General features: G+C 47.8%; 1 protein-coding gene across 1 annotated transcript in view; it reads right to left on the bottom strand.

Annotated features, from left to right (window-relative positions):
* Positions 1 to 3503: 3503 nt before the first annotated feature.
* The window catches only part of STUM (stum, mechanosensory transduction mediator homolog), a 66578-nt gene continuing 43114 nt past the window's right edge, over positions 3504 to 26967 (bottom strand). Inside the window, exons 2-3 of the mRNA XM_054023877.1 lie at positions 12426 to 12605; positions 3504 to 3584 (exon numbers count right to left, since the gene is read on the bottom strand). Coding sequence (XP_053879852.1) covers positions 3559 to 3584; positions 12426 to 12605 — 206 coding nt within the window. The 3' untranslated portion in view covers positions 3504 to 3558. The remainder of the gene's footprint in view (positions 3585 to 12425; positions 12606 to 26967) is intronic.

Below are 26967 nucleotides of genomic sequence, written 5' to 3'. Positions count from 1 at the left end.
TTTTCCCCAGGTTCAGTGCATGTGGGTTCATGATGCCATGAGCCTTGCTTTGAAATTGGGGATCAAACCCATCCTACAGCCCCCAGCAAAGCTTAACCAAAACAGCCCCGTTTTGACTGATTTCCACCCAAAGCCATAAATCCGCCCAGGTCTTGGTTGAAATTTGGCTCCAAGCAGCTTGCTGAATGCTCTGTGACTCTCTGGAAAGGAAGCAGAGGGCCTGCATCAAAAATGAAAACAGGTGACTTTCCCCTGCTTTCACAATGAAGGATTTCCACAGCACTAGTTTTAACCTAGCAATTCTTTTGGCAGGTTTCCCCTGTAGTGACAAGCATCACCCTAGGTATGGCTGTCCTGCTCCGTCACCCTAGGTATGGCTGTTCTGCTCTGTCTGGAGGCATGTGCACTGGGCGTCACAGGGCACACAACTTCCTGGAGGCAACATTTCTTCTGGCGGCTGACTGGCTTTTCTGGTCCTCCCCCGTGCCGGCTCTCTGTCTAACTGCACCTGCTGTTAGTAACTGTAGTGTGTGCAGAGGCAGGTCTGCCTTGAGAGATCCTGGGGAGATTGCAGAAGTGCATATAGGGCAGGGGAGGGGTAGTAATGGATGAGCCTATGGGGACAAAATTCAGTGGTGCTCTGTGCTCTGCACACTCTTCCTGTAAATGTGAACTTTTCTGCCTACATTATTGAATGCATGTATATTATTTTTCAGGAGAAGGACAGAGTTAAGGGGAATGAAAACATCAATATTACTCCCAAGGCGTTAAGGGGAATGAAAACATCAATATTACTCCCAAGGCGTTTCAGCAGCTGCAGTTTTCAGACACTGCTAGCTTAATAACTTTTGTGATACTTTCATCTGAGATGCTAAAGGAAAGTTCGCATGTTCTTTTATTTAAACTTGTATGAATCTAGTGCTCACTAGAGTCTGCTAACAAGAACCAGACAGGAGCTGTGCAATCTCCCGTAGACAGCTCTCTTCCAGGCTTAGCTGAAATACCCCTGGCTTTTTCCAGGCATGGCCCTCTCTCATAGAGCTCCCCAGCAGTGCCAGATGGTAGGGTGGTCTGGTGAGGAGGACAAACAGCCACTAGAGGTTAGGATGAGACGTAGGTTATGGACTAATAGGCCAGGATTGGAACACAAATCTCAGGCCCCCACCAGTGAGCTCACCCCTTCATGCTCCCTTCCTCGACATCCATGTTTCCGTGCTCTTGCTGAACTAGCACATCCGAATCTCATGCATTCTAATCAGGGCACAGCTGTGCTGATGGATTTGTAAAAGTGCAAGGAGTTGTAGTGAAGAAACCAATTGCACTAGGTGGCTTCTGGATTCTGATATGAGACAGAAGAGCAGGAAAGGCTTCTCTCATTACATCCCAGGCCTTGCCCACCCTACTCTGATAAAGGTAACCAGTCACTGTTTGCTTATGTCATCATCAAGGAAGCAACGCACTAGTGGCTTTTCCCTATGGACTACAGAAATGCAGGAGTCCAGCCAGCGGACTTCAGTGCCCAGCTTTAGACACTCCGAGAGCTGGGACCCAATCCCCTATTCTTCCCTGCTTCTCGTCTTCTCTCCCACCTTTCTCCTGGGAACACAAGAACTGCCCTTCCAGATGGTGCCATGGGTTCCTGTGTCTCATGCCTCTGGGAACACAGAATTTGCCCTCCTGGATGATGCCATTGACACGTGCTCATGAACTTGGACCTTTGTATCTGTTTTTCCACGCCTGGTGGTTGAGTTGGGGTCTATTTGGGGCACAGTTGCAGGTAGAACTCCATTCCCTGTGACTACTCCCCAGATGGCTATGGTCAGGAGAGAGGGGAAGGAAAACCTCTCTCCCCCTGTTTGTCATGATGGCACGTGACCATGACAGCATTAGTTCTTTTAACTTTATCCAGGTGGTCCCAAAGTCTTTACCAGGATTACCACCTGATTTTTCCCAACAGAACCAATGGTTATTAGAATGGCATCAATGTGGAGCTCATCTATTTAAGAAAATAATTGTCCTTATCTGTGTCACCAGTAACAATGGAAATGTTTAAAATGAAATAATTAAAATGCAGTTTCCTTTTCACCCCCACCCCAGCCTGGACAGTGAAACTAGACTGGTCAATATCACTTCTTGAATCTCAAGCAATTTTCAAATGCCCAACATTGCAGGGGAATATTTAAATCCTGAAACAGCTTTCCACTCGTTCATTTTCTTTACATCACTGTTTGTAAAACCCTTTGAATACAAATGCTGAATGAAAACTACTGGAAAGTGTCCCAGTCTGTATCTTTGGGGAACTTTTATGACAAGTAATAGCCAGAGATAGAGATTTAAAAAACTAAACCCAAGATAGGAACATCCCTGCACATCAGAAAAATTCAGATCCAGGTGCAAATCTTGGAGCCTGGGTCTATCACAGGTAATAAACGGGTGCAAAGAAAAGAGATTAGCACTCTTACTATTTCTAAGTCAATTTTCAGTTTTGTTCTACATGTTGTGCAGATAAATAGACACCAGAAATACATTCTGCTTTTCCAAACTTTCAAAGTAAATAAGGAAGGTTTCCTTGGCATTTCTTAACTAGAACATGGGAATGAGGTTTGAAGGCAAGATTAAATGACAAAAAAATCCTAAAAATTAAGAGCCTCTCTATGCACAGAAATTGCACTGTTTTAACTTAAAGCAGTTTAAAAACCAATTTAGTTAGACTAGTACAAACTCCTGTGTGGATAGTCTTGATTATATCAGTTTAGCTTACACTTCTAAATGTACAGGTGCAAGGTCAACCAATATAAGGCCTGGTCTACCCTTAAAAGCTTTAATAGTATAATTATTTTGGTTAGGGGTGTGATTTTTTTTAAAGAAGTAGTTATACCGGTAAAAACCCAGATTCACATTCTGGAGACCATAGTGGTATAGCTATGCTGCCATAGCCTAGTAGTGTACACACAGCCAGGGGTTTTTCTGTCAGTGCAGGAACACCACCTCCCTGAATGCAGTGAGCTACGTTAACAAAAGCCCCCTTCTTTTTTTCACACCCCTGCTTGACATAGCTATGCCAATATAGAAGTTTTCAGCATTGGCCTAGTGTGGACGCAGTTATACCTATATAAAGATGCCTTATACTGATATAGCTATTCCACTTCCCATACAGAACTAGCAATCCTATTATAAAGCACCTTTATACCAATATAACTGCATCCACACTAGGAGGATTTACCCCTTCACCATACTGGTATAGTTAAAGTGGTACAAGTTTCTAGTGTCGAGAACTTTCAGGATTAAATTGAGTCACACACAAAATTGTACCGATTTAACTAAATAGTTTAACACCACACCTTTAAGTAAACCTTGGCTGTGCCTGTAGAGATCTCCTACTCAGGTAACTGGGAGCTGTCTGCACACACGTGCAAGGTCAGATTTTGGCAGAAAATGAGTAAAACGTGCTGAACTGAATCCTAAGGTCTTTAACTAGGGCAAACATTCATTGACTTCAGTGGAAATTTGCCGGAGTAGGTAAAACAGGATTTTAGCCACTGGAAGTTAAGAGAAGAATTAGAAGAAAAACTTACCTTGTGAAACTTTGAAGATGAACAAACGGAGGCAAAGGAAGCATAAAAGAAAGAGAAAAGAGAAAAATATAACAATACAGGCAACATCCGAAACATATAAAGAACTAGAAAAGAATAAGTACATTGAGGCTACATAGTAAACATAGTAAATTGTAGCTCCCCTGCAATTAAACATTCACACACAGCTAAACAGGCTTTCTTTATTAATATCCTTCAGTTTCAAGAAGCTGATTTCATTTTGTGACGGGGAAATCCCTACTTGCTTTTACGTAACTGGACCTAGGCCAATAACAAACGTTGACACTTCATGATCAAAATAATTACCTGACAAAACCTACATTAGCAATGTAGCCATTTCCTGTGTGTAGGTGAAGGGGAAGAGTTGAAATTGGGGTATATAGGAAGCAGGACAGGATCACACAGGAAAAGGTGTATTCTATTTGTTAGAGTAGGGGACTGGAAAACAAAATTCCTGGGTTCTTTTGCTAGTTTTGTTACTGATTTGATCTGTGCCCCTGGATAAGTCTCAGCAGCCACTCTGTGTCTCAGTTTCCCTGTTTATGAAATGGGGATAATGCATACCTTTCCGTCAAGCGTTGCAATGGTTGGTTATAATTAATGTTTATAAAATGTTTTGCGATTCTTATCATATTACAAAGTAGATCAGTATTGGGTCTGAAAGTGCAGAAAAGGCTACTTTTACATATTTTTTTCTGGCAGAGGTGAAGTGCAGCTTTAGGGGGTAAAAAAAAGAAAATAGAGGTAAACAATCACTGTCTCCTCAAAATTTCTTTCATCGCAGGAAGGCTTTCTCAGTCAGATAATTGGTTCTGGCTTTGCTTTTATTGTGTGTTTTAGCAACACTTGGCAGCTGCAGCATGAAGAAAAGAATGCTGGATATGCCTTTCTAAAGTCCCCTACAATCTAAAAGTACAGTAGCCATGTTACCATTCTGTGCTGCTAGCAGGTTCTGAGCACTGCAGTTAGCAAACGAGTGACAAGTGGATGGCATGATTACAGGTAATTTCTTATTACCAGTTGGTAATGAAGACTTGACAGCCAGCATCATGACACCTGTTAACCTTCTGAGATGTGACTGTAAGAGTCTGCTATAGCCCATGAAAACCAAGTGTTCCTTGAACCCAGAGTAATTATGGCTGCAGTTATTTGTGGGCACAGACACACACATTGTAAGTAGAATACAAGAGGCTGAGCTAGGGACTCTTTAAAAAACCATACCCCACTTTTTGTCTATATCGGCTGGCTTATTTAAAGGGGGAAAGGTATGAATTGACCCCTTTGCTCTGATATAATTTAAGTGCTTTTATGGGCAGAGTCTCTGGTACATCAGAGAGCAGGACATTATTTTGAATGTGAATTCAGTGCTGTTGAGAGGCACTAGATTGACAACCCTGCAGGCCAAAGGCTCAGACAGGTAAAGCACCATCAGCAGGAGGGCAACCTTCTCCAGAAAATGCCTCGTCTGTGATCTGAACAGACATCACTGGCAGTGCTTGGGGAGCTTACTATCCAGGATCTGTCATTTTCTGTTGAGGCCACGTATGTGGAGCGCCTTTCTGCTGCAGACACTTGTCCACTAGGACTTGGGCTGAGACCTAACGCCAGCTCATTTCACATACAGTGACGGTCAGATGGTATACGGTCTCAAGTAGGGTTCAACCTAGAGGTGAAAGGCTCCCCCCACAGACCATTACCAATCCCCTGAGCCAGGTGGTCCCTTAGATCTACTATCCTCACTACCTAGATATGGTATTGATTATTTTGTAGATTGCTTTCAACAATTAGTGTAATTTTTTTTTTTACAATGAGGCACTGCTAAAGCAAATGGGTGAGCTTCTAAAAAGGGCCATTTTGTTCAAACTATCTGACACTCATTTGGCTAACATTTGGGATGGTGGGAACATACCCCAAGGACTGATTTATGTGGGAGTGGAGGGGGAACTCGCACAAAAACATCTGTCTGATTAGCCAGATAATTAAAAATTAGCTCCCTTTCACTGTAGATCTTTGCAGCCTCCACATGGATGCAATCAAAGATTCACAGAGGCTTTAGTCTCTAAACACTGCTCAGCAGCTGGGGAGGGGCTGGGTGGTGATCAGAAAGTCAGGAAGCTTTAGAGCAGAAGGGGGCTGCCGAGGGAGAGTTAGCAGTCATTCTCTGGGATTAGAGACTAGGGAGGCCAAGGGGGAGAGCAAGTACTGGGATCCTGGCCTAAGTGCAAGAGGCTGGCAAATGGCCACAGTGACACTGAAGAGGCATTGGAGAGGAGCTGGCTCTGGTGGGAAGCCCTGACAAAAGGGCAGGAACTGGACTTTCAGGGAGAGGGATGTATCTAGTTGAGAGGGATGTACGGTCAAGCCCAAGGAGGGAGGAAGTGGGTTTTTGTTTATACTTTTATGTTGGGACTTTGTTAGGGGATTCCAGGGAAGGGGGCACCTGACAGTCCCACACCTGAAACAAAGTTGAATTTAGAGAAATTGAGAGGGAGAAGGCTGACAAAGGCTGGGTAGAAAGAAGCCCCGGGAAACAGCAACAAGGAATAGGATGGAGCAGCCTTTGGCTGCTGGTTATAGGGTCCCTGGGCTGATGCCTGGTGCAGAGGGAGGGCCTTGGTTCCCAGGCCAGCAGAGAAGGTGGTGTGAAACTCCTGAGAAGGGGATAAGGACCAACGAAGAGCTCTGCGAGGGTGTAATGCCAAAAAGTCTGCAGTTGGGGCCAAAGACCTTTGGGTGAGGATGTTTGGATCCTTTATTTGCTGGACATTCTGTTACCCCTGAAGGTGGGAACTAAATTGTGCCCTGGCCAGAGGGCTGAATTACAGGAAGAGAGATCACTGCAGTGCCAGAGTGATTGGTGGCAGGGAGCACTAGATCGGGAGAGAGCAACTCTGCCACACCTAGCCACAAGGAGGCACTCTGGTGATGAGTCCCCCATCTCTACTGCCAGTGAGCTCTTTTTGCTTTCAGGCCCCAAATGAAACAGGAGGCTGTTTGAAAACCATATATGGTTGGTTAGAGATGATACCTGTTTGGTAGCTAATGAGGCCAGCTGGCAATTCATTTAAATTAGGAAAGAGATGGGAAATGTCCCTTAAAATTGGACAGTCAAAAAGTAATTACCTGTGATAATAAAACTGAGTTCAATTATTGTTTGTGGATCCCTGACAAAAGGGCAACGTGTGAAATACTAGAGCAACCTCCGAGCCCTCTTCATTGAACCGGCTCAACCCATACTCTTTATCCTAGTGAGCTGAAGAGATCTGGGCAACAGGCAAACTCAGTAAAGATTCCAGCAACAATTCCCATACAAAATGTTAGCGTCTTCCAGGCTCTTACAGCGAGAGACTTTGCAAAGTAACCTTAACCTAAGCTTCTCTCTCTAGGAGTTTACAAACAGGATTTACAGTTTCACCCACACCCTCGGGGTTCTTGAGGAATCTTTGCAGGTATCTAAAATGAGAGGCTGGTGTCTCTTCTCTAAGTACAAAGCTCTCATATGAGAAAGGCAGCTGCTCTTCTGGCTCCTGTAAGCATAAGCTGCCTCATCCGTCCCTCGACTAAGCTGGGACGGCTGTAGTCAGTAACTCACCAGACCACTTTCTAGTAATTGAGATTAGCAGAGCTGTAGTGGGGCCAGAGCTGGAATCTGAGAGTCACTGATCAGGACTGAGGTACATTGGCTATACGGTGGCTCAGAAGTAGATCTGGGTGAATAACTGATTTTTCAGTTCATTGGCCATTCAGAAACATTGGGGAAAATGTGTGGTTGGAGTCAAACCAAATCTAAATATTCCAAAGAGTTTTGGGTGAGTCCAAAAAGTCCATTTTGGGTTGAACACAACGTGGTGTTTGATCCGAAACGTTTTGTTTCTGGGCATCTTTAAAGGGGCAAATTCACAAAATGGTCAGAGGAGGAGGTAGGGCTGTCCCTGCCCTCCTTATAACGTTTTGCGCAGTGGTGTGGTTAGGACACTCAAATGGGGTGTGGGAGATCCAAGTTGGAATCCCCTCTCTGGTGCAGCTCTCCCTGGGCAGGTGAGTACCCTAACCTAGCCTATAAGCTAGTCTGTGATGGGCCTCCCTCAATCTCCTGTTGAAGCTGGGCCAGAGAGAGAATGACTCTATAGCTTGAGCACTCACCGACGACATAGGGTGGGAAGAAGACCCAAACTGAAGTCCCTAGTCCTCACTTCAATGAATATTTATACAAAGTGGAACAGCTACAATGTGCCCAGCTCTACTCAGGCCCAGAGCGGCAGGGAGAGTCACAGTTCAGGATACAACCGCAACTACAAAGCTACCATTAGGCGGCCAAAGCCTTTTTCAGCACACAGTGCCTCACACCTGTATCTAGCCAGTAAGACTGGCACTAGTCCCTCATTAAATACACACAAAAACCAAAAGCAAAATGGTGGCCCAAAACAAGGACCTAGGACTCTCCCTTTCCCTGGCCCCTTTTTTCATTGCTGGCCCCATTACCCTTAGATATGGTGCACTTTCTGATGCCTTTTCCCCCTCCCCCCAAAAACCCACCATGATCCATATAATGGCACATCTATAGGTCCTTATGCTAGCTCAGTGAGGGGTGGGGAGGAAGGGACATTCTTGTGAGATGATGCCAAGTCAGAAGCTAACCCAAACTCCAGCTGCCAGATTGTCACTAGTTGTTGTCACGCGTATTTCCTTGGAGAATAAAATGTGCTTTTGACGTCTCTCACCCTCCCTGCGCAGAACAAACAGAGCAGCACTCGCTAAATCCTGCTGTTATGTTCTGGCACCTCTTGGCCTGAACTTAATCACCTGCCTCCTTCTGCTTGGCAGATGTGTGTTGCTCTTGGAGATGGTATCTGCCAGCTTTCAAATTCATCAGAGGGAACTACACTGGCAACAGGAGCCACTTGTGACAGATACTTCCCAGCTGCACCTTCCTTCCTAGCAACCAGGCTGGAAAATTACTCAGAGCCTCTTGAGACCCAGCCTTTCTGCCTGCTGCCCAGATGATTGGCATTGCATTATCCACTCACCAATGGGACTTGGGGCTCATCTTCACTATGGAGTTATAGCTCTATAGATGCAGTGGTGCAGCTATGCCGCAGTCACCCCGCAGTGCAGATGCGTCCTATAGCAATGGAAGGGGTTTTTCCATCGCTATAGGAACTCCACCTCCCTGAACGGCAGTAACTAGGTTGACAGAGGCATTCTTCCATCGACTGAGCTGTGTCTACCCCAGGGGTTAGGCTGGCATAGCTACAGTAAATTAGAGAGGCATAGTTGGGCCTTGCCTAGATCCTAGAGTATGGGAAAAGGTGCTTTTTTGATGAAGTTGGTTCAACTGAGCTAGTTTAACTTGATTGAAAATTCCACTTAGCACCAGTATTAGACATAGTTTAACACTTTAGCTTGATTTTTATCAGGTCAAATTATAACCTAGGTGTAAAATAAGGAGACAATACAAGTTTAGCTAACTGGATGTTCTAATTTGTTTCCTTTGGGCTATGGCTACACCACAAACTTTGGTCAATGCAAGTGAAATCAGCATGCAGCTGCCAAAGTTTGTATATCACTCGGGCAGATGCATAATTTGCTTCTTGCGTCGACACTGTGCCAACTCACCAGGAATGCTTGCATCAAGGCAAAGTGCGGTGCTTCACCGGTAGGTAACCCAGTATGCCATGCACTACCATCTGGTGCAATACCTTTTGGGAAATTTTCACAGTAGAAATGACTCATCCATGGGTCTCTGGGAGGTAGAGGTCAAGTTCCCAGCATTCATCTTCTTTCATCCCATAATGCCATCATTTTTGTGCCTTTTTAAAAAAATCCTGCAAACCCATCCAGCAGTTTTTGGAGTCCGCCATCTTGGATGGAGCCTGCAGAGCTCTGCACTATTCTCATGAGCATTGCAAGTACAGGATGCATGATCCTTCTGTATTTGCAGTCCTACAGTAAGTACCACAGCAGCAGAGGACATGATTTCTTCTAGGACAGTTTGCTAAGGGACATAGCAAAAACCAATAAAAGGTTGTTAATGAAGCAGCTGCTGATGGTGGAACACCACTTCTGGGCCCGAGAAATGAGCACTGACTGGGGGGAACACATTGTAATGCAGGTTTGGAATGACGAGCAGTGGCTGCAGAACTTTCAGACGTGAAAGGCCACTTTCCTAGATCTGGGCCGAGCTTGCCCCAGCCCTCCAATGCAGGGACACTATAACGAGAACTGCACTGACGGTGGAGAAGCAAGTGGCCATCACACTCCAGAATCTTGCAATGTTGGATTGCTACCAGTCAGTGAGAAATCATTTTCATTTTGAAGCTGGAAAATCCACAGTGGCGGCCGTCACCATGATTAATGTAGGATCATTAATCATATCCAACTATGCAGGACCATGACTCTCAGCAATGAACAGGACATAATGGATGGATTTGCTGCAATGGGGTTCCTGAACTGTTGCGGGGCAATAGATGGCACACATACCCCTATTTTGGCACCAGCCCACCTGGCCACAGAGTTCATCAACAGAAAGGGCTACTTTTCTATGGTTATGCAAAAATGGGGCTGGAGATGAAGGGTTTGGGGTGCAGTAGGGCACTTAGGGCTGGGGCAGAGGGTTGGGGTCTAGGGGGGTGAGGGCGCCGGCTGATAGTGTGGGCTCTGGGGTGGAGCTGGGGATGAGGGGTTTGGGATGCAGGCTGCCCCGGAGCTGTGGTGGGGAGAGAGGACTCCCCCAGCCCTCTCTCGCTGCAGCAGCCCGGGGCTGGGAGAGAGGTGCCTCTCCCCAGCCAGGGCAGCTCCAGGGCTTGGGCTGGGGGAGAGGTGCCTCTCCCCGGCCGCAGCAGCTCCGGGGCTGGGGCTGGGGGAGAGGCGCTTCTCCCCCCTGCACACCTGCACGTTCCTTGATAGCCTGCTGCGCGGCCATGTGACTGCGCAGCTTAGAGGGAACTTAACTTCCCAGGTATCCTCAGTGGTCTGCTGGGTAGGGTCTCCGCCAAGTCTGACATGCCGCTCGTTGTAAAAGCAGTAGATCTATGAGGCACTACCAGATCTATTGTTGACCTTCCTGGCCTTGTGGTATGCCTGGCCAAGTTCCTTTGCTTGCACAAAGCACTGCTGCTGATCCCTGTCATACCCCTTTTCCTGCATCTCCTGTTCATAGATATCCATGTTCCTACCTGGTCCGTAGCTGTGCTTGCACAGCCTCTTCTCCCCACAGGCCCAGGAGATCCAATACCTCCTGTCTGCTCCTGGCAAGAGCAAGTTTAGCACATGGAGCCAGCATGGTCGGTTGGGGAGTTGCACACGAGGGTGAACTACTTGGTGTGCTCACAAAGGTGAGCGATGTGGAAAAGGCATTTCAAAAACATGCGGAGGACTTTAAAGAGAGATGCTGCCAGTCTCCGTGGCCCCTAGGCAGTGGAGGTTACAATGGTGACCAGAGTGGTCAGTGCTGCAGGGCACGGGGCATTATGGAACAGCTGCTGGAAGACTGTTCAGGTTGGCACAGGCCACATAGTGTCTGTACTTGCACTGCACTGACCTCAGTAGCTTGACCATGGCTCCATGCTGTTCAGGGAGGTGGTTTGACTGCGTCACTGTAAAGTGACACTTCAATCAGCTGGAGACAAATTTCAGTGTAGACGCATGCACTTACATTGACCTAACTGTCTAGTGTAGACCAGGCCTTTTAGAGATGCATTTGTCTCTTTCTTCCCCTGAGACTGTGGTCTTTCTTGGTGTTTCAAGGTCTCAAAGGGGGAATTTTACATTGGAGAAAACTTTAAAATGCATTGATAACCCCGTTTGCCTACAAATTGAATGAGCTCCTAAGAAACCTTTGGATAAATGGGATTTATGAGGAAGTGGGGAGTCAGCCACTCAGAGAGTGAGGAGGATTCAGGGCATCTGGGGAGGTGTCTACACTATGAGCACAGTTGAGCCAGGCAGAGTACAACCCCGTGGTAGGTACGTACTCCGCACGGCTCAGCAGTGCCTCCACTGCCACTACCTATGCTACCACGGCTACACTGCTGTTTATACTCATGATAGCTTCATGACAGCTAATTTTATGTGTACACGAGCAGGAGACTCAGACCCCTAGTGCATAGTGTAGATGTAGTCTAAAAGTACACCACCAGAGAATCTAACTAAACTTGGGTTCACCTCAGGTAGCTGAAGTATGGTTAAATGGTAGGATGCCGCGGGACTGCTGAGGGCGAGAGTGCTTATTCGAACACCGATTGATGCAACATCAGGAAATGGGGCCCTGTAAAGCAGGGTTTGGGCTGAACCAGAAGGGGGCAGTATTCTGTGCCAGCACTTCTCTGGTGGCCCCATTCATTTCTATAGCTTTCATTCTAAAACAGAATAGCACATTCCTGGTCTTAATGGTGTGGGAGGAAAAAAACTTTCCAAATGTGAATCAACACCATGCTGTCCATTTGAGTGTGCAGAGAGGCTGTGGAACAATCGCTCAAGGAAGTGGGGACTACTTCTGCTGAGTGCAGCACTGTTCACTCTGAAGCATAATGATTCCAATTGAAAGGTGAACTTTGTTAAGCATCTTACAGAAACATTCAGCTACATCTGGGACTGGAAGCAGAGCTTGATATCATGGGAAGAAATCAAGCAAATGCCACCACTAGCCTCCTGATAGTGCTGGGGCAGATCCGCTCTTTATGTCTCTTTTCCCTCTGTTTCAGTGTGAATGTCCCCATTTAATGCAAACTGCCTGGTACTGTTTCCACTTTCCTCATTTCCCGGGCTGGGGTCCAGGACGCTAGCTGAGCCCTAACAACTTGGGGGTGGAGACAATGATCTCACCGTACTTACTAGCAAGAATGACCATGTCCATCCCCCAAAATATACTCATGATCCAGCCAACCATCACGATAGCCGTCAGAATCTGAATCAGCGCCGCGGCGATGTTCAGCCAGAAGACGCAGCACATGTGCCTGTCAGGGAGGTCAGTCCGGGCTCCGCACAGCACAGTGAAGGCAGACACGAATGTCCCTGTGGAAACAGCAACAGTAAACACTCAGTGGAGAGCCTGACATAGAAACGGCAGGAGCCGGGATGTGAGCGCCTCCCCAGAAAACAGCGAAGCTCCTTCCAGACCCCCACACCAAACTCTTGTTTTAGATCTGGTGCTCACAGCATCCCTCTTTTTAGTGCTGCCGCTATAGAAATGCTACAAGCATGAAACTGTTCACAAAACGCATCACAGTATTTGCCCAGACATCTCAAGAGGTGTTGACTCCTTCCGAGAAACAAAGGCTCAGTCAAACTGAGGCTGCACCTTGATTGTAGAGATCAGTCAGCTCTCTAGGGGACACAGTCCAGCTGCTGGGCATACCCTGGGCTTGGGGCATCCAGAGTACAGCCTGCACTGGATTGTCAGGAAACTGGCTGCCACAGCCCGCTTCATCTGGTTGGCCTTTGGCAAGGCAGGCAGCCTCCTCTCACTGTGCCCTGGCCTCACTTCCCCAGTATCTGCCCCAGGAACACTACATACAGCATCACCTCAAGGCTTCAGGTAGGCAAGACTGTGCTGCATTTAGTGGCCAGACAATATGGTGATGAGTGCCACAGAAGTGCATGGAATAATCATCCATTAAGAATAACTTAGCAATAACCAAGTGCCACTGAATTTAAAACTCCAACCTTCCTTTTATGGAAGTATCACACCCTTTAGGGACACATTGCTGCATGTTTTATTAAGCAAGTCTGCCTCTCTATTCAGGTCTTGGTGGGCTGAGATCTCCTCACTCCTCACACACAGATTAGCAAAGTTATGAATTTAAGCTCCCAGGCTTGTCTTTTGAAAGTGTCATGCAGGTTTCCTTTGAGGATGAGGACTGAGAGGTCAGATGTAGAGTGATCACTTTGTGATAAGTGTTCCCCCATAGGTGATAGGGTGTTTTTGTCTTTTATCGTTTTCCTGTGCGAGTTCATTTGAGAGCGTAGTGATTGTCTCATTTCACCCCCAGAGTTCCTATTGGAGCATTAAGAGCATTGGATGCGGTACACCGCATGTGTAGGACCCATGGCTCTTGAAAGTTGTGTTGTGGGAGGTATTGATCATTGTAGCAGTGGAGATATGTCTGCAGGTTTTGCATCTATTGTTCTGGCAGGGTCTGGTGCTGCCTTTAGTTGGTGGGTCCTGGTCTGTGGGGAGCTTGCTTTTGATGATGAACTTGGAGAGGGTGGTGGCAGGAGCGCCACCAGCTTTTCTGCTGCCTTAGTTGGCAGAAGGTCCCGCCCCCCACAGAGGCAGCGGAAGGTCCCGCCGCCAAAATACCACCGCAGTCGCCACCCCCCAAATTGTAGCGCCCTAGGCAACCGCCTAGGTCCCCTAATGGGTTGTGCCAGCCCTGGGTGGTGGGTTGTTTGAAGGCCAGAATAAGGGATTTGGGAAAGATTTCTTTCCAATGGGATCCCCATAAATGGAATACAGATGTAGAGTTTCATGAACTTATGGAAGTTAGAGCTGGAAAAGACCCACTAGGTCATATCATCCATCTCCCTGCTAATACAAAGGGGTTCCCTACAATACATTTTCTAGTGATTTGTCTAATGTTAAATGTCTGCAAGAATGAAGCTTCCACAACTTCCTATAGGAGACTAGTCTACATCTGACAGATCCCACTGTCAGATCCCACTGTTAGGAAGGTTTTTATTGACTTTTCCATATTGAATGGGACCATATTGAATGGAAATGGTTGATCGAGTCCAGTTTCCTGCTTTTGTTGGTAGCCAATCCCAATTGCTTCAGAGAAAGACTAACCTCCCCTATAATTTGCCTGAATAATTGTGCAACATTGTTGACAGGTGGGAAAAAATACCTTCCTGACCCCATAATTAATGAGTTCCTGGCCTGAAGACTCAATTACTCATCATAATGTGTATATCAACACATGCTATCATGATTAGGGTGACCAGATGTCCCGATTTTATAGGGACAGTCCCGATTTTGGGGTCTTTTTCTTATATAGGCTCCTATTACCCCCCACCCCTTGTCCCGATTTTTCACACTTGCTGTCTGGTCACCCTAGTCATAATGGAATTGTCTACAGTGCTTTCTTGAATCCAAATGTTGTGTACTGTATCTCACACAAGACACAGCTCAAAATACCAACAACAGCAAGACAAAGAGTAAAGAATAGACAAGGGGTGACAGAAATGACCCCCTCCTAAACCAATTTCTTTGATGAATGTTTGTCCATAAAGGGTGTAATCAGACACCCATGGCTGGCCTGTGCCAGCTGACTCTGGCTCCAGGCTTGAGCTAAGGGGCTGTTTAATTGTGGTCTCAGGCTGCAGCCTGAGCTCTGGGACCCTCCCACCTCACAGGATCCTAGAGCCCCTGCTCCAGCAGGAGTCTGAATGTCTATACCGCCATTAAATAGCCCCTTAGCTCCACAAGCCTGAGTCAGTTAGCACAGGCCAGCCACGGGTTTTAAATTGAAGTGTAGACATGCCTAAAGAGTCCTGTATAAACCTGTCCAGTTATCTCTATGCTCTGTCTATGCCGTATGGCCCCAATCCCGCAAAGCACAGAAGCATGTGAGCAACTTTGCACATGTGAGAGTGGCTACATGCTCCAATGCTTTGTTGGGCTGTGTGCCCGAGTCATTTTACCAAATGACTCTTCTACAGTTGTGCTCTGCTCTAGAGAAGGGAGTAGGTCTCCCTCTAGAGAGAGCACCAGGTCTTCTGGGACAAGGTTCTCCAATGCTCCACTGACAGGGAGATGGACTGATGATCTCACCCATTTCTGATGTCTTTGATTCTGTGAGCTGTGGGGCAAAGGAGGCAGACTGCCAGACAACTAAAAACCTGATGAAAGCTGAAGGAGAGATGCTACAGCCTATTTTTAATCTCAAAAACTTCTGCAGGCTCCAACTCCAGTTACCTTCAAATGCTTCCCGAGCTCGTAAAGCCCCCACTTCTCTTCTTGCCGCTGCCTTGAACTTATTTCATACTCCCACCTCATTTCCTTTGCAGCAGCTTGAAGATGGGAGCGGAGAAGCAGTTTAGAGGCAACACAGAGAAATGGAGTAGGTGGGAACTGCTGAAGCAGTGGGAGGCGGCCCCGCATTGGAACATTGTGGGGAGGGGAGATGGGAGTTCTTCCCCCATGTGAGAAATCCCCTCAGGGTTTTAGCCTCCTACTGCTCAGGCTCTGATATCCAGGGTTTTACATTTGGAGCTGCTGAAGCCTGAAGTTCCATCTGTGTAGTTAACCCCTTCATTGCTGCCACCAAGACAAAATGTACTTTCAGTGCCAGGTACACAGGCTGGGAAAACTGTTGTCAGCCCAGGACAACCAAAGCCTCATCTCAGTTTCCTGGTAAACAGCAACTGTGACCTATGCTGTTCTTTGGAAACAGTACTTCCTCTATTAGCCATAACAACGAGGAATCCTTGTGGCACCTTGGAGACTAACAAATTTATTTGGGCATAAGCTTTCATGGGCTAGAACCCACTTCCTTCTAGCCCTTGAAAGCTTATGCCCAAATAAATTGGTTAGTCTCTAAGGTGCCACAAGGACTCCTCGTTGTTTTTGCTGATAGAGACTAACATGGCTACCAATCTGAAACCTATTAGCTATGTGTTCTCTGCCCGGGGGACAGTATGGCATGTACCTGGCAGAGAGGGATCTGAGGAGGAGTCTAGCAGAGAAGTGGAGATGGACAGGCAAATCTTCCAGGTCTTCCCAGAGTTTAAAGGTGGGGACGTGCAGTTGTGAATATATACCCACTGTTCAACTTGTGCTGTGTGTTCCTGTCTAGAGGCTGCTCCACCGCTGCCACCAGTTTTTGGGGTCTCAGGTTGAGTCCTCATTGGCAACCCACGATGGCATAAAAGAGATGTGTGCAAATGTACATGCACTCAAATGTCAGATGTACATGCATGTATCAGGTATATTGCCTCTATGCATATCAGCTACACTGTTTTTGCCAGTTAGATCTATATGTAATGTGCACATGCTTTGCACATTCAGATCAGATGTTTGCATGCATGTTGGTGCCCATGCAATTGCCTGTGACTACCACTGATTATCTGGACTTGCTTTATTCATCCTGAGGACTTTTTGCCAGAGGCTGGCAGACAGGCAGGGAGTGTAATTACAGTAGTATGCCAAGAAAGCTGAGTTAATGTGAGAGGAGTCTGAGGCAGAGGACGGGGAGATGAGAAGGTAGGAATCTAGCTATGATTTTAAAAAAAATCTCCATGGTGGAAAGACCTTTTAAAAGCCCTTTGAGAGGCAGCTGAGTTGCTGCCACCCTGCACCCCCCGAATGAACTGTCATTTTACAGTCACCTTTCTCTTTACTGATGGGAAAAGATGCAGTTTACAGCTAGGAACCTGAAGAGGAGCTCTGTGTAGCTCGAAAGCCTGTCTCTCTCACCAACAGAAGTTGGTCCATTAAAAGATATTACCTCAACCACCTTGTCTCTCTAACTAGGAGAGGGTGGGGAGGGGGATCTTTCTTTGGGAGGCAAGGGCAAGTAACATTAACCACTCTGGTGCCACCTGGCTGTGTGTAATCAGTGAGGTGGGATAAGGCAGATTGTTTTCCAGGACAGATGCCTGAGCCGATGGCTGGTTAGGCTGGGCGGGAAACGGGAGAGGGGGTAATTATTTTAATCCCTCTGGGTATTGCAACAGCTTCACCCTTGCTTGTTATCAGAGGCAACCCGCTCTGACACAGTGGCTTTGCTATCAGTCCAGAGGAAATAGCCTGATGTCTCCCTCCCTACTTTCCCTACCTTTCCCTGTACCGTATGTTTAGAAAGGCAAGAAAAGGAGTTGGCATATCCCCCAAACCTTGTAAAAACTGGATTAGGAGACCCTGAGATCAAACTTGGATCAGGGATAGCTTAGAGGATGGATGGACGTTTCTATTCCCATGGATGTCAGTATGCTAAGTCTACATTTAAAATAACCCTCCACTCTCTCTCCCCCACCTGATTTTTTTAAGCTTACAAAATAGTTTGTAAATGAAAAATAATTCTCAATACTCAGGGTTCTATTATACAGACCCTTCCAATGATGTTTTTATTCAACACTTCATCCCGGCAGAATGCTGTACCGCATTAGCTAATTAACCTTCCCAAACACCCCTGTACCGTAGAGAAGCATGTTTGTTCCCATTCACAAGATGGGGCAGCACACAGAAAAGTGGTGTGCCCAAGCCTAGAGAGAGAATTTGTTTATAAACTAGGATACATAGATTCATAGATTGTAAAGCCAGAAGGGGCCATTGTTAGGGTTACCATATTCAAACATTTAAAAAAGAGGACACTCCACGGGGCCCCGGTCCCGCCCCCGGCCCTGCCCCAACTCCACCCCTTCTCCACCCCCATTCCAACCCCTTCCCCAAAGTCCCTGCCCCAACTCTGCCCCCTCCTCTGAGCACCCCGCATTCCCCCTCCTCCCTCCCGCTCTGATCTTGTTGGGGGTTGCTAAGTGTTTCCCTGCTCCCCACTTGCCCTGCAGCCTCTGTGCCCCCCTGCCCCTGCAGCCTCTATGCCCCTGCGTGCCCTGCTCCTCCTCACCCTGCAGCCTCTGCACCCCCCCACCCCTGCAGCCTCTGTGCCACCCGCCTGCCCTGCCCCTGCACCCCTCTGCCCCTGCAGCCTCTGTGCCCCCTGCTCCCCACTCGCCCTGCAGCCCCTGCCCCTGCAGCCTCTATGCTCCTGCCTGCCCTGCTCCTCCTCGCCCTGCAGCCTCTGCGCCCCCCCGCCCCTGCAGCCTCTGTGCCCCCTGCTCCCCACTCGCCCTGCAGCCCCTGCACCCCCCGCCTGCCCTGCCTCTGCAGCCGCTATGCCCCTGCCTGCCCTGCTCCTCCTCGCCCTGCAGCCTCTACATGCCCCCGCCTGCCCTGCTCCCTCCTCCCCCGCTCACCCAGCAGAGGGAGAGCTGCGGGCTCCACGTGGACTCAAACACTGCCGCGCTGCTCTGCGGGGGAGGAGGGAGCGGGGGAGGGGGAGGGACTCTGGCTGCTAGAGGCCCCAGTGGTTGCGAGCAGCTTTCAATCAGGCACAGCCATCCAATCAGCCGTGCCGCACTCTGCAGGAGGGGAAGGGGGAAATCCCGGACATTTCTACTTGATTAGAAATCCCCCCCAGACGGCCATTTAACGCTGAAAAAGCCGGACATTTCCCGAGGAAACCCAGACGGATGGTAACCCTAGCCATTGTGATCATCTAGTCTGACCTCCTGGATGACAGCTGGAGCCTTTATTCCAATAGTATTTCATGGTGGGCTGCCCAAAGGCGGGGAGACAAAAGAGCATTTTGCCCCACCCTGCCCCTTTGAGCGGGGCCCCCAAACCACATGGGGTTGAGACTGACATGCAGGGGTCACAGTACCATTAACTAAAATTTAGCCTGACAGCTCCTCTGTCATGATGGAGAGGCAGCTGGGCCAAACTTGAGGAGTTCTGCAACCCTACATGCCAGGTTGCAATGCTCAGAGTGGAGAGCTGGGCCCAGCCCTGCAGGACAGGAGCTACCGTGGGGGGATGAGTGCGGGGCAGGTTTGCTCTCCAACTTCCTTCCCCCGCTTCCCCTCTGTGTAATTTTTTTTGAAGGATGGGGGGCCTCCATTTTAGATTTTGCCCTGGACCCCCCCCCCCACATCTCTGTGTGACCCTGGTCTCATGGTTCTTTTACTCCACAGGCAGTTCCATTGAAGTTGATGAGACTACTGAAGGATTAAAGTATTGCTCAATGTGTCTAAGGGCAAGTCTACACTACAAATTTATGCTGCTGTAGTGTGTCTGGTGAAGATATTCTAAGCCAACGGGAGAAAGCTCTCCCGTCAGCTTAATAACTCCCCTCCGTGAGAGGCGGTAGCTATGTCAGTGGGAGACGCTCTCCTGCCAACATAGCGCTGTCTACACGGGGGTGGGGGTTTAGGTTGGTAGAACTACATCGCTCAGGGGTGTGGATTTTTCACACCCTGAGTGACTAGTTGTACTGAAGTATGTAGCGTAGATCAAGCCTAAGGGGAGCAGAATTGAGCCCTTGGTTGCCTAAGGGGATTGCCAAATCAAGGGCCTTACTGTACCAAGAAAAAATTGCACTAGGCAATACAACACAGACTGTGAATATTCCCAACAAGTTTCTCAGGAAAGAACTAAGCATCCAAGAATTATCTGCTTCAAATATTTTGTAATAATATGGAATAGTGAATACATGTTGTGATTTCTGTGTAGACAAATTGCCAAAAATAAAGACAGACTGTGTCAAATAATTTGTCAGCTCTGCCTAATGATTATGGCACTTCAGCTCGTCAAGGCCTATCACAACCCCCGAATGATCCTCTTAGGCGCTGATTGGGCGTGTTTGTTTTACCCCCTACGGCCTCAGCTTGGGATCTGGTTGGAGCTCTCAGGCACTAAGTCCTGGGGTGGTGGGAAGAAACCGCAGGGTGGATTGGGGTAGAATTTTGCCTCTCTACAGCAGCTGAGGGACACAGATGGGCAGAAGCAGGAAGCCTGTGACGCTACCATGACTCTTTTTGCACCAGACGTGTCAGTAGGATGCAACTGGTAATAGGCAAGCAAGGAAAGAGAGACTGCAGGGGAAATGGGAAACAGCCTTTGGGACGCTGCGTTTGCTTTTGCTATCAATAGAATCAGACAATTTCTTATTATACAAGCAAATTTGGGAAGGTTTCAATTTCAGCAGTTTGACCCTTTGAACCTGGCGGGGAGAACGGTATATTCATCCTGAGGGGTACGGCTGCACACCAGCAGCAGCCTGCGGCAGTGAGGCTCTGAGCCTGGATCGACAGACTCAGGCTCATGGAGCTCGTGCTATGGCACTAAAAATAGCTGTGTAGATGTTCCTGTCCAGGCTGGAGCTCGAGGTTTGATGCTTCCCCACTTCCCTACCTAGGCCTGAGAGCCCGAGCTCCAGTCTGAGCCAGAACGGCCACACTGCTATTTTTAGTGAAGTAGCCTGAGCCCCGCAAGCCTGAGGATGTCAACCTGGGCTCTGGGACAAGCTGCTGCTCGCTGTGTAGACTGAGCTAGTCTGCCAACTCCTCTCCTTCCCTGCCTCCTTCCATGTTCCTGCTCCCTCTCTCCTCTCCTCTACCAAACAAGTCCTCGTGCTCTTCCCCGATGACCATCCAAGATGCAGCCCTCCACTCCACTCCAAACATGCTGATGGCTTCAAACTGCTGGCTCATTCTCTCCATTGCCAGCTGTATGCTGGTCTTCCCACACTCCCAGCCTTCCCACCCAACATAACCTTCTGGTTCCTAGCCTGAGAGAGGACTGGGGGAGACTGGTCAAAGCTGGAGTGACAGCCAGGGGATAAGGATGATGGTGTGAGGAGCGGGATGCACAGTAACTGTAGGGGCTTTGGGCGCCCTAGCCAACCCATATACAGGTTTTTAAAATTAGCTACAAGTCTGCAGGGAAAAACCCTTGTGAACAAGGAAATCCCCATCTGATTGTCTGCCTTAGGAGGCAGGGGAATGGGGAAGAGCAGACAATCAAAGCTGCTCCATGTGATGATGGACAACCGGTCTCTGGGCATGTGGAGCAGCCAGTGCTCATGCTCCCTCTCCCATGCAAACACAAGGGCTATGTCTACACAGGAAAGAAGAACTGGCGGCTGGCCCATGCTAGCTCACTCGGGTTCGAACGGCTCAGGCTGAGACACTGTTTCATTGCTGTGTAGACTTCCAGGCTCGGTGGGAAGGTCCCAGAGCTTGGGCTCCAGCCCAAACCCGGAAGTCTACACAGCAATGAAACAGACTGCAGCCCAAGCCCCACGAGCCCGAGCCAGCTGGCATGGGCCAGCCAGGAGTGTCTAGTTGCTATGTAGACAGACTCAAGATCTGAAGCACTAGAGCTGCAAGCCAGCTGGGGAACAGCCTCTCCCTGCTGGGTCTGCAATTCTGCTGGTGGGCACCCCTCCCTCCTCCCCCCTCCCACAAAACTGGACGATGCTCCTGATACTGCCCCCATAGCCTGGAATTGGGACAGGGCTTGAAACTGGCTGAGGATCCCCTTCCCCATCCCCAGCAGAGAAAACAGAACCACTTCATGGGCAGGGAGAGCAAGGGGAGGCAGTGGTGAAAGAGCCCAGGGCAAAGGGACGCAGTGGCAGAAGCAGTAAAAGGGACTGTGTAGGAGGTAGGCGGGGGACTCAGTTGGTGGTGTGAGGTAGAATTAGATTGTGGGAGGGCAGGGCAGCAAAATTAATTGGCCTGGAATTGTTGCGGAGTGTAGAGCTGCATTTCCATGAAAATGATGCTCAGTTGTTGTGTTGGACAATGTTGGTGGGTATGTGTGGGTGTGGTGACGTAGTATGTTGTGGCTGTATTGTGGAGATGTGTAGTGAACCCAAGCCCTGATCAGAGCATGTGATAGGAAAAAAGAGTGAGAAAATGTGTGTGAGGATTGGGTTTATTCCCGGTGTGTGGTGGATGTACATGTGTGCCTGTAACCCGCTAGTCAGTGTGTGTTATGCATCTCCTCTGGGCGTGATCCACAGAGGATGTGAGTCTGCTACAGGTCTCTTGGCTCTTTAGGTGTAGCTGTAGAGACTTGTGTTTTTGGCTTTGGATATCTTCAATTCAATCCCCAGAGTCAGTCAAGATGGTGATTGCCACACTCTGCGGTATGAGGAGAGATAAAAATAACTACGGAAATGCTTAGCCAAACAAGGAGGATGTCTGTTAACTGTCTAAACAATTCCTCGCTCCTTCCTTGGATTTTCCACCTTTCGAGTAAACAGAGCGCCATCCAAGGGGCACTGCTTACAAGTCACGGAATGAAATTGCAAAATAATAAAATTCAGGCTGATGATCTGGGAACATCTCCTGAGCGTGAGATGCCTTATACTTTGGAATAGTTTCTCAAAGCAAGTTTCTCTTTGCTTGAGAGGGCAGACACTAGTTAAAGCCCTCGAGAATATACTGTTAGGATCAGAGCTTCATTGGCCAGAAGAATAGAATGAATGTGTCCCTTCCATCTTCAGCTGCCGTGATTCTGGCTCCAACGAGGGCCTAATCTATACTAGAAAAGGTTTGCTGGTACCAGTAAACGCTCCTATGCAAAATAGTGCTTTTGCCAGTATAGCTTATACAGATTCTCCAAATGGAATAAGGTATACCAGCAAAAGCACTCTTATGCTGATACAACTGCATCTACACTACAGCTTCTGCCAGTAGAAAATGTTCTTTTTAAATCACACCCTTAGCCAATACTGCTATACCAGGTAATGCTTATAGTGCAGAACTGGCCTGTCTCAAATGAGCAGGTGATCATTTTCTAGCTTGGGATGGGCAAACTTTTTGGCTCGAGGACCACATCTGGGCATAGAAATTGTATGGCGGGCCATGAATGCTCACACAATTGGGGTTGGGTTTGGGACAGGTGAACACTCTGGCTGGGGGTGCAGGCTCCGGGGTGGGGCCAGAAATGAGGAGTTCAGGGTGCGGGAGGGGGCAGGGGGTGAGGGGAGGGCTGGGGATGAGGGTTTGGGGTGCAGGAGGATGCTCCGGGTTGAGACCGAGGAGTTTGGAGGGCAGGAAGGGGATCAGGGCTGGGACAAGGGGTTGGGGCACGGGGGTGAGGGGAGGTGGCTCAGGGGTGCAGGCTCTGGGCGGCACTTGCCTCAAGCGGCTCCCGAAAGCAGCAGCTTGTCCCCCCTCCAGCTCCTACGCGGAGGAGCAGCCAGGTGGCTCTGCTGCGTGCTGCCCCATCTGCAGGCGACGCCCCTGCAGCTCCCATTGGCCACAGTTACCAACCAATGGGAGCTGCAGAGGTGGCACTTGGGACGGGGACAGCGTGCGAAACGGTGCCCCCTGGCTGCCCCTACCTGTAGGAGTTAGAAGGGGGACATGCTGCTGCTTATGGGAGTCACGCAGAGCAGCCCCCGACCCTGCTCCCTGGCTGGAATGCTGGAGTGGGGCATGCCCCAGACTCCGCTCCCCAGTGGGAGCTCAAGGGCCAGATTAAAACAGCTGGTGGGCTGGATCTGGCCTGCAGGCTGTAGTTTGCCCACCCCTGTTCTAGTTCTACAGCTGTATTCAAATGAAAGAACAAATCGGTTAATGATCCAGTTATTTTCTTTGCTCTAGAAATAAAGCAAGACATTACTTGGCAAGCTGTAGGATTACACCTATAAGGAGATATATAGGTCAATGAAACGCAACATGCAGCACTTAATTACTCAGTTAACCTAAATGCTGGAAATATATTGAGACTCAATCTCCACAATTAGCTGCCTCTCTTCTTGAAGAACTGGTCTCCTAAACCCATTGTCCTGACAAGTTTCCCTTTTCAGATCAAGTTTGGGTGGAATGAAGAAAAAAATCAGCGGGTGATACTGATGGACACCTGCAGCAATGAGACCAATTACTAACTACCACAGATTTCAAAACTCACCCCAGCAGGCAGGAATGCACCCAGGATCCAGGTGACACAAATGGGAGTAGCGGGGATAGGAAGAGGAGATGGAAAAGACTAGAGGAAAAAATGTGAAGCAAATGTGATGGAATCCAGCCATTGCCACTGAGTGCATCTCTTGTGATTTTTTTGTCTGCCATGAAAACAGCTATGTTTAAAATAACATTGAAAGGTTATGGCAGAAGCGAAGCAAAGCAAGGAAATTCTGTGTGAAGCCTGACTCTCTGACCAATCGTTCTTGACTCACTGTGAACAAAAATATACAACAGCTTGATGAGTGAAAGCTGAAGAGTCGGGTTTGCACTTTTTGTTTCCCATCTCGGTTGGGTTTGTCCCAACTTCAACGTCCCTTTAAGAAGCAGCTTTTGATATTGAATTATCTTGTTAGTTGCCCCATTAAATTAAAAATGTCTTTAAAAGATGTTTACAAAACACATAATTTACTGAGTCAAGGTAGATTGGAACAGCTCCAAATATGTCATTAGAGCTCAGATAAAGAGCTACAGTTGTTTACATTATAGTTTGGTTTGTTTCATGCATTCAGCATGGCCTGCATTATTATTAATTTGCTTTGTGGTAGCACCCACAAAGTACTAAGTGCTGTCCCCACACACAGGAAGAAGAGGCAGTTCCTGCCTCAAAAAGTTGGGGTTATTTTTGATCCCCAAAAGGTCAAAATTTTGACTGTAAAGTGATTTTCACTGACACTTTCAAACCTGTGAAAATATAGACAGCAAAAATTTCAGGTTGTACAGGTTTGTGTGAAAGTAAAGTGTTTTATTGAAGCTTCAGTTACCCACAGATCCAGTAGCATTATTTTTCTCCTGTAACACTGCTATATTTTGTACATAAACAACAACAACCGGAAAACAAAAAATCAACAACTACTGATAAATAGTTAGACCACCGTACAGCATGTTCTCCTGCCAATGTTTCTTAATAATTTTCAGAGTTAGGAATCCGATACCCCTCCTCCCCCTCTGCCTAAGGCCCCGGTTCAGCAAAGCCTTTAAGCACATGTTTAAATTCCATTGACTTCATACTTAAAGTTAAACAAGTGTTTGAGTACTTTGCTGAATTGCAGCTTAAGGCCCCACTCCTGCAATGGGATCTGCATGGGCAGACCTATGTGGAGTCCTGTCGGACACTTGCATTTATATACAGATCTCATCGCAGGCCTGGGGCCTAATGCTGCTGATTTTACAGTTGTCATGACAGTTGCTCAATAGCCTGACGACTTTTTCTCTTCTAAATAGTATTAAATAAAAACACGTTCCTAGCACTGAGATTTTTTAGGCAACGTTTTGGACCACAGAGATATTCTTGGATGAAGTTATAACCCTCTGAAAGGAAAAAAAAAATATTACAAAGAAACTTAGGAATAGCCGGAAACAGGAAAGACTGGGACCTACCAACCAGTGCCTGGAACCTGCAATCACAAGAAACTGATCAGTTGGGATAAACTCTCTTGATTCTAAGGGATGATCCTCACTCAGTTTTAAGGAATAATAACCCCGCCCTCCCAAGGTACATCCCAACAGGGTGAAATTCTTTCCCAACTCTAAACTGATGATCAGTTCAACCCAGGCATACAAATAGCAATCGCTATCTATTCACGTTTATACCCTGAGATTGTGCTGATGCCCCATTAATAATAATTATCCCTGTGCCAGTCTCTACAGTCTTTCATTCAAATCACTTAGCAGTCATTAGTGAATCAAGTCTCACAATCAGGGCTGGATTTACACTTTATGTGCCAGTGCCCCCCCACCCTGCCTACAGCTGATCTTCATGTTGCACACAGTTTTAGAGAGATAAAGTGCTCCTAGAACGCCGGTGCCCTTAGACATGAGCCTACTGTGCCTAATTGGAAATCCAGCCCTGCGCATGATACCTCTGTGAGGCAGGGAATGGTCACTATCCACACATTAGAGATGTGGAACTTAAGGGACCAGAGAGGGTAAGTAGCTTGCCCATTGTTGCACAGTTAGTGAATGGCAAAGCTATGACTAGAACTCAGGAGTCCTGGCTCCATAATCTCCCTCACAGTACAGGTCTCTAAACTGCAAGTACTTCTGACAAAGTATAACATTCCTATTTGGGTCTTTTGCAGCAAGATGCTGACTGGCTTCAACTCCAGTTACAATCTGTGGGACCTGAGAGTGCTCGGTATTTTGCAGGATTAGGCCCGTAAGCCACTGAGAATTTCCTAAAACAGAAAATCTAATGAAATCCATCCCTTGTTTTCATATGGCCTTGTCCTCTGACCAAGAGGATTCCCAAATTCATTAATTATGACAACTAGTGATTTTCCTAATGGGAAGGTTGAAACAATAGCTCTGCATTAATAAGCAGAGTTAATAGCTGTGGAGAGCTTAAATAGGCAACTTTGTCTGTTTTCTGTGCAAAATACCTGGAAGGGCATGAAGTGGTGGGAAAAACACGTAGCTGCACGTGTAGCTCTCCCCTTTCCCCCTTTGTACCTTGGGCACCTCACCACATCAGCTTATGGCATTTCATAGTTTGGCGCTTGGGGTCAGAGGTCGATGATGGTAGTATACAGCAAGGAGATGAGATAGAGAGGTTAAGTGACTGGCCCAGTGCCACACAGTGAGTCAGTGCGAGATGCAGGGATAGCACCCAGGAGTCCCAGACCTTTATTTTAACTGGTAAAAAACCTGACCTGCCGAGATTATCAGCAAGGGTGGAGATTGTGGTCTTGGTTTTTGTGGTATGGACACCTGCCAGTAGGAACTGGACTGAGACAACCAAACTCTTTTAACAGACCACCGAACACAACCATCAGGTGGTAAGGACTTTCAGGCACTACGGACAGGGCCGGCTCCAGGCACCAGCCGACCAATCACGTGCTTGGGGCGGCACCTTGGGGCAGGGCAGCGCTCGATTTTTTATTTTTTATTTTTGGATTCG

The sequence above is a fragment of the Malaclemys terrapin genome, chromosome 3 (assembly GCF_027887155.1).
Source record: "Malaclemys terrapin pileata isolate rMalTer1 chromosome 3, rMalTer1.hap1, whole genome shotgun sequence".
Lineage (NCBI taxonomy): Eukaryota > Metazoa > Chordata > Testudines > Emydidae > Malaclemys > Malaclemys terrapin.
Note: the sequence above shows the minus strand (reverse complement) of the source record. Positions and strands in the feature narration are given on the sequence as shown.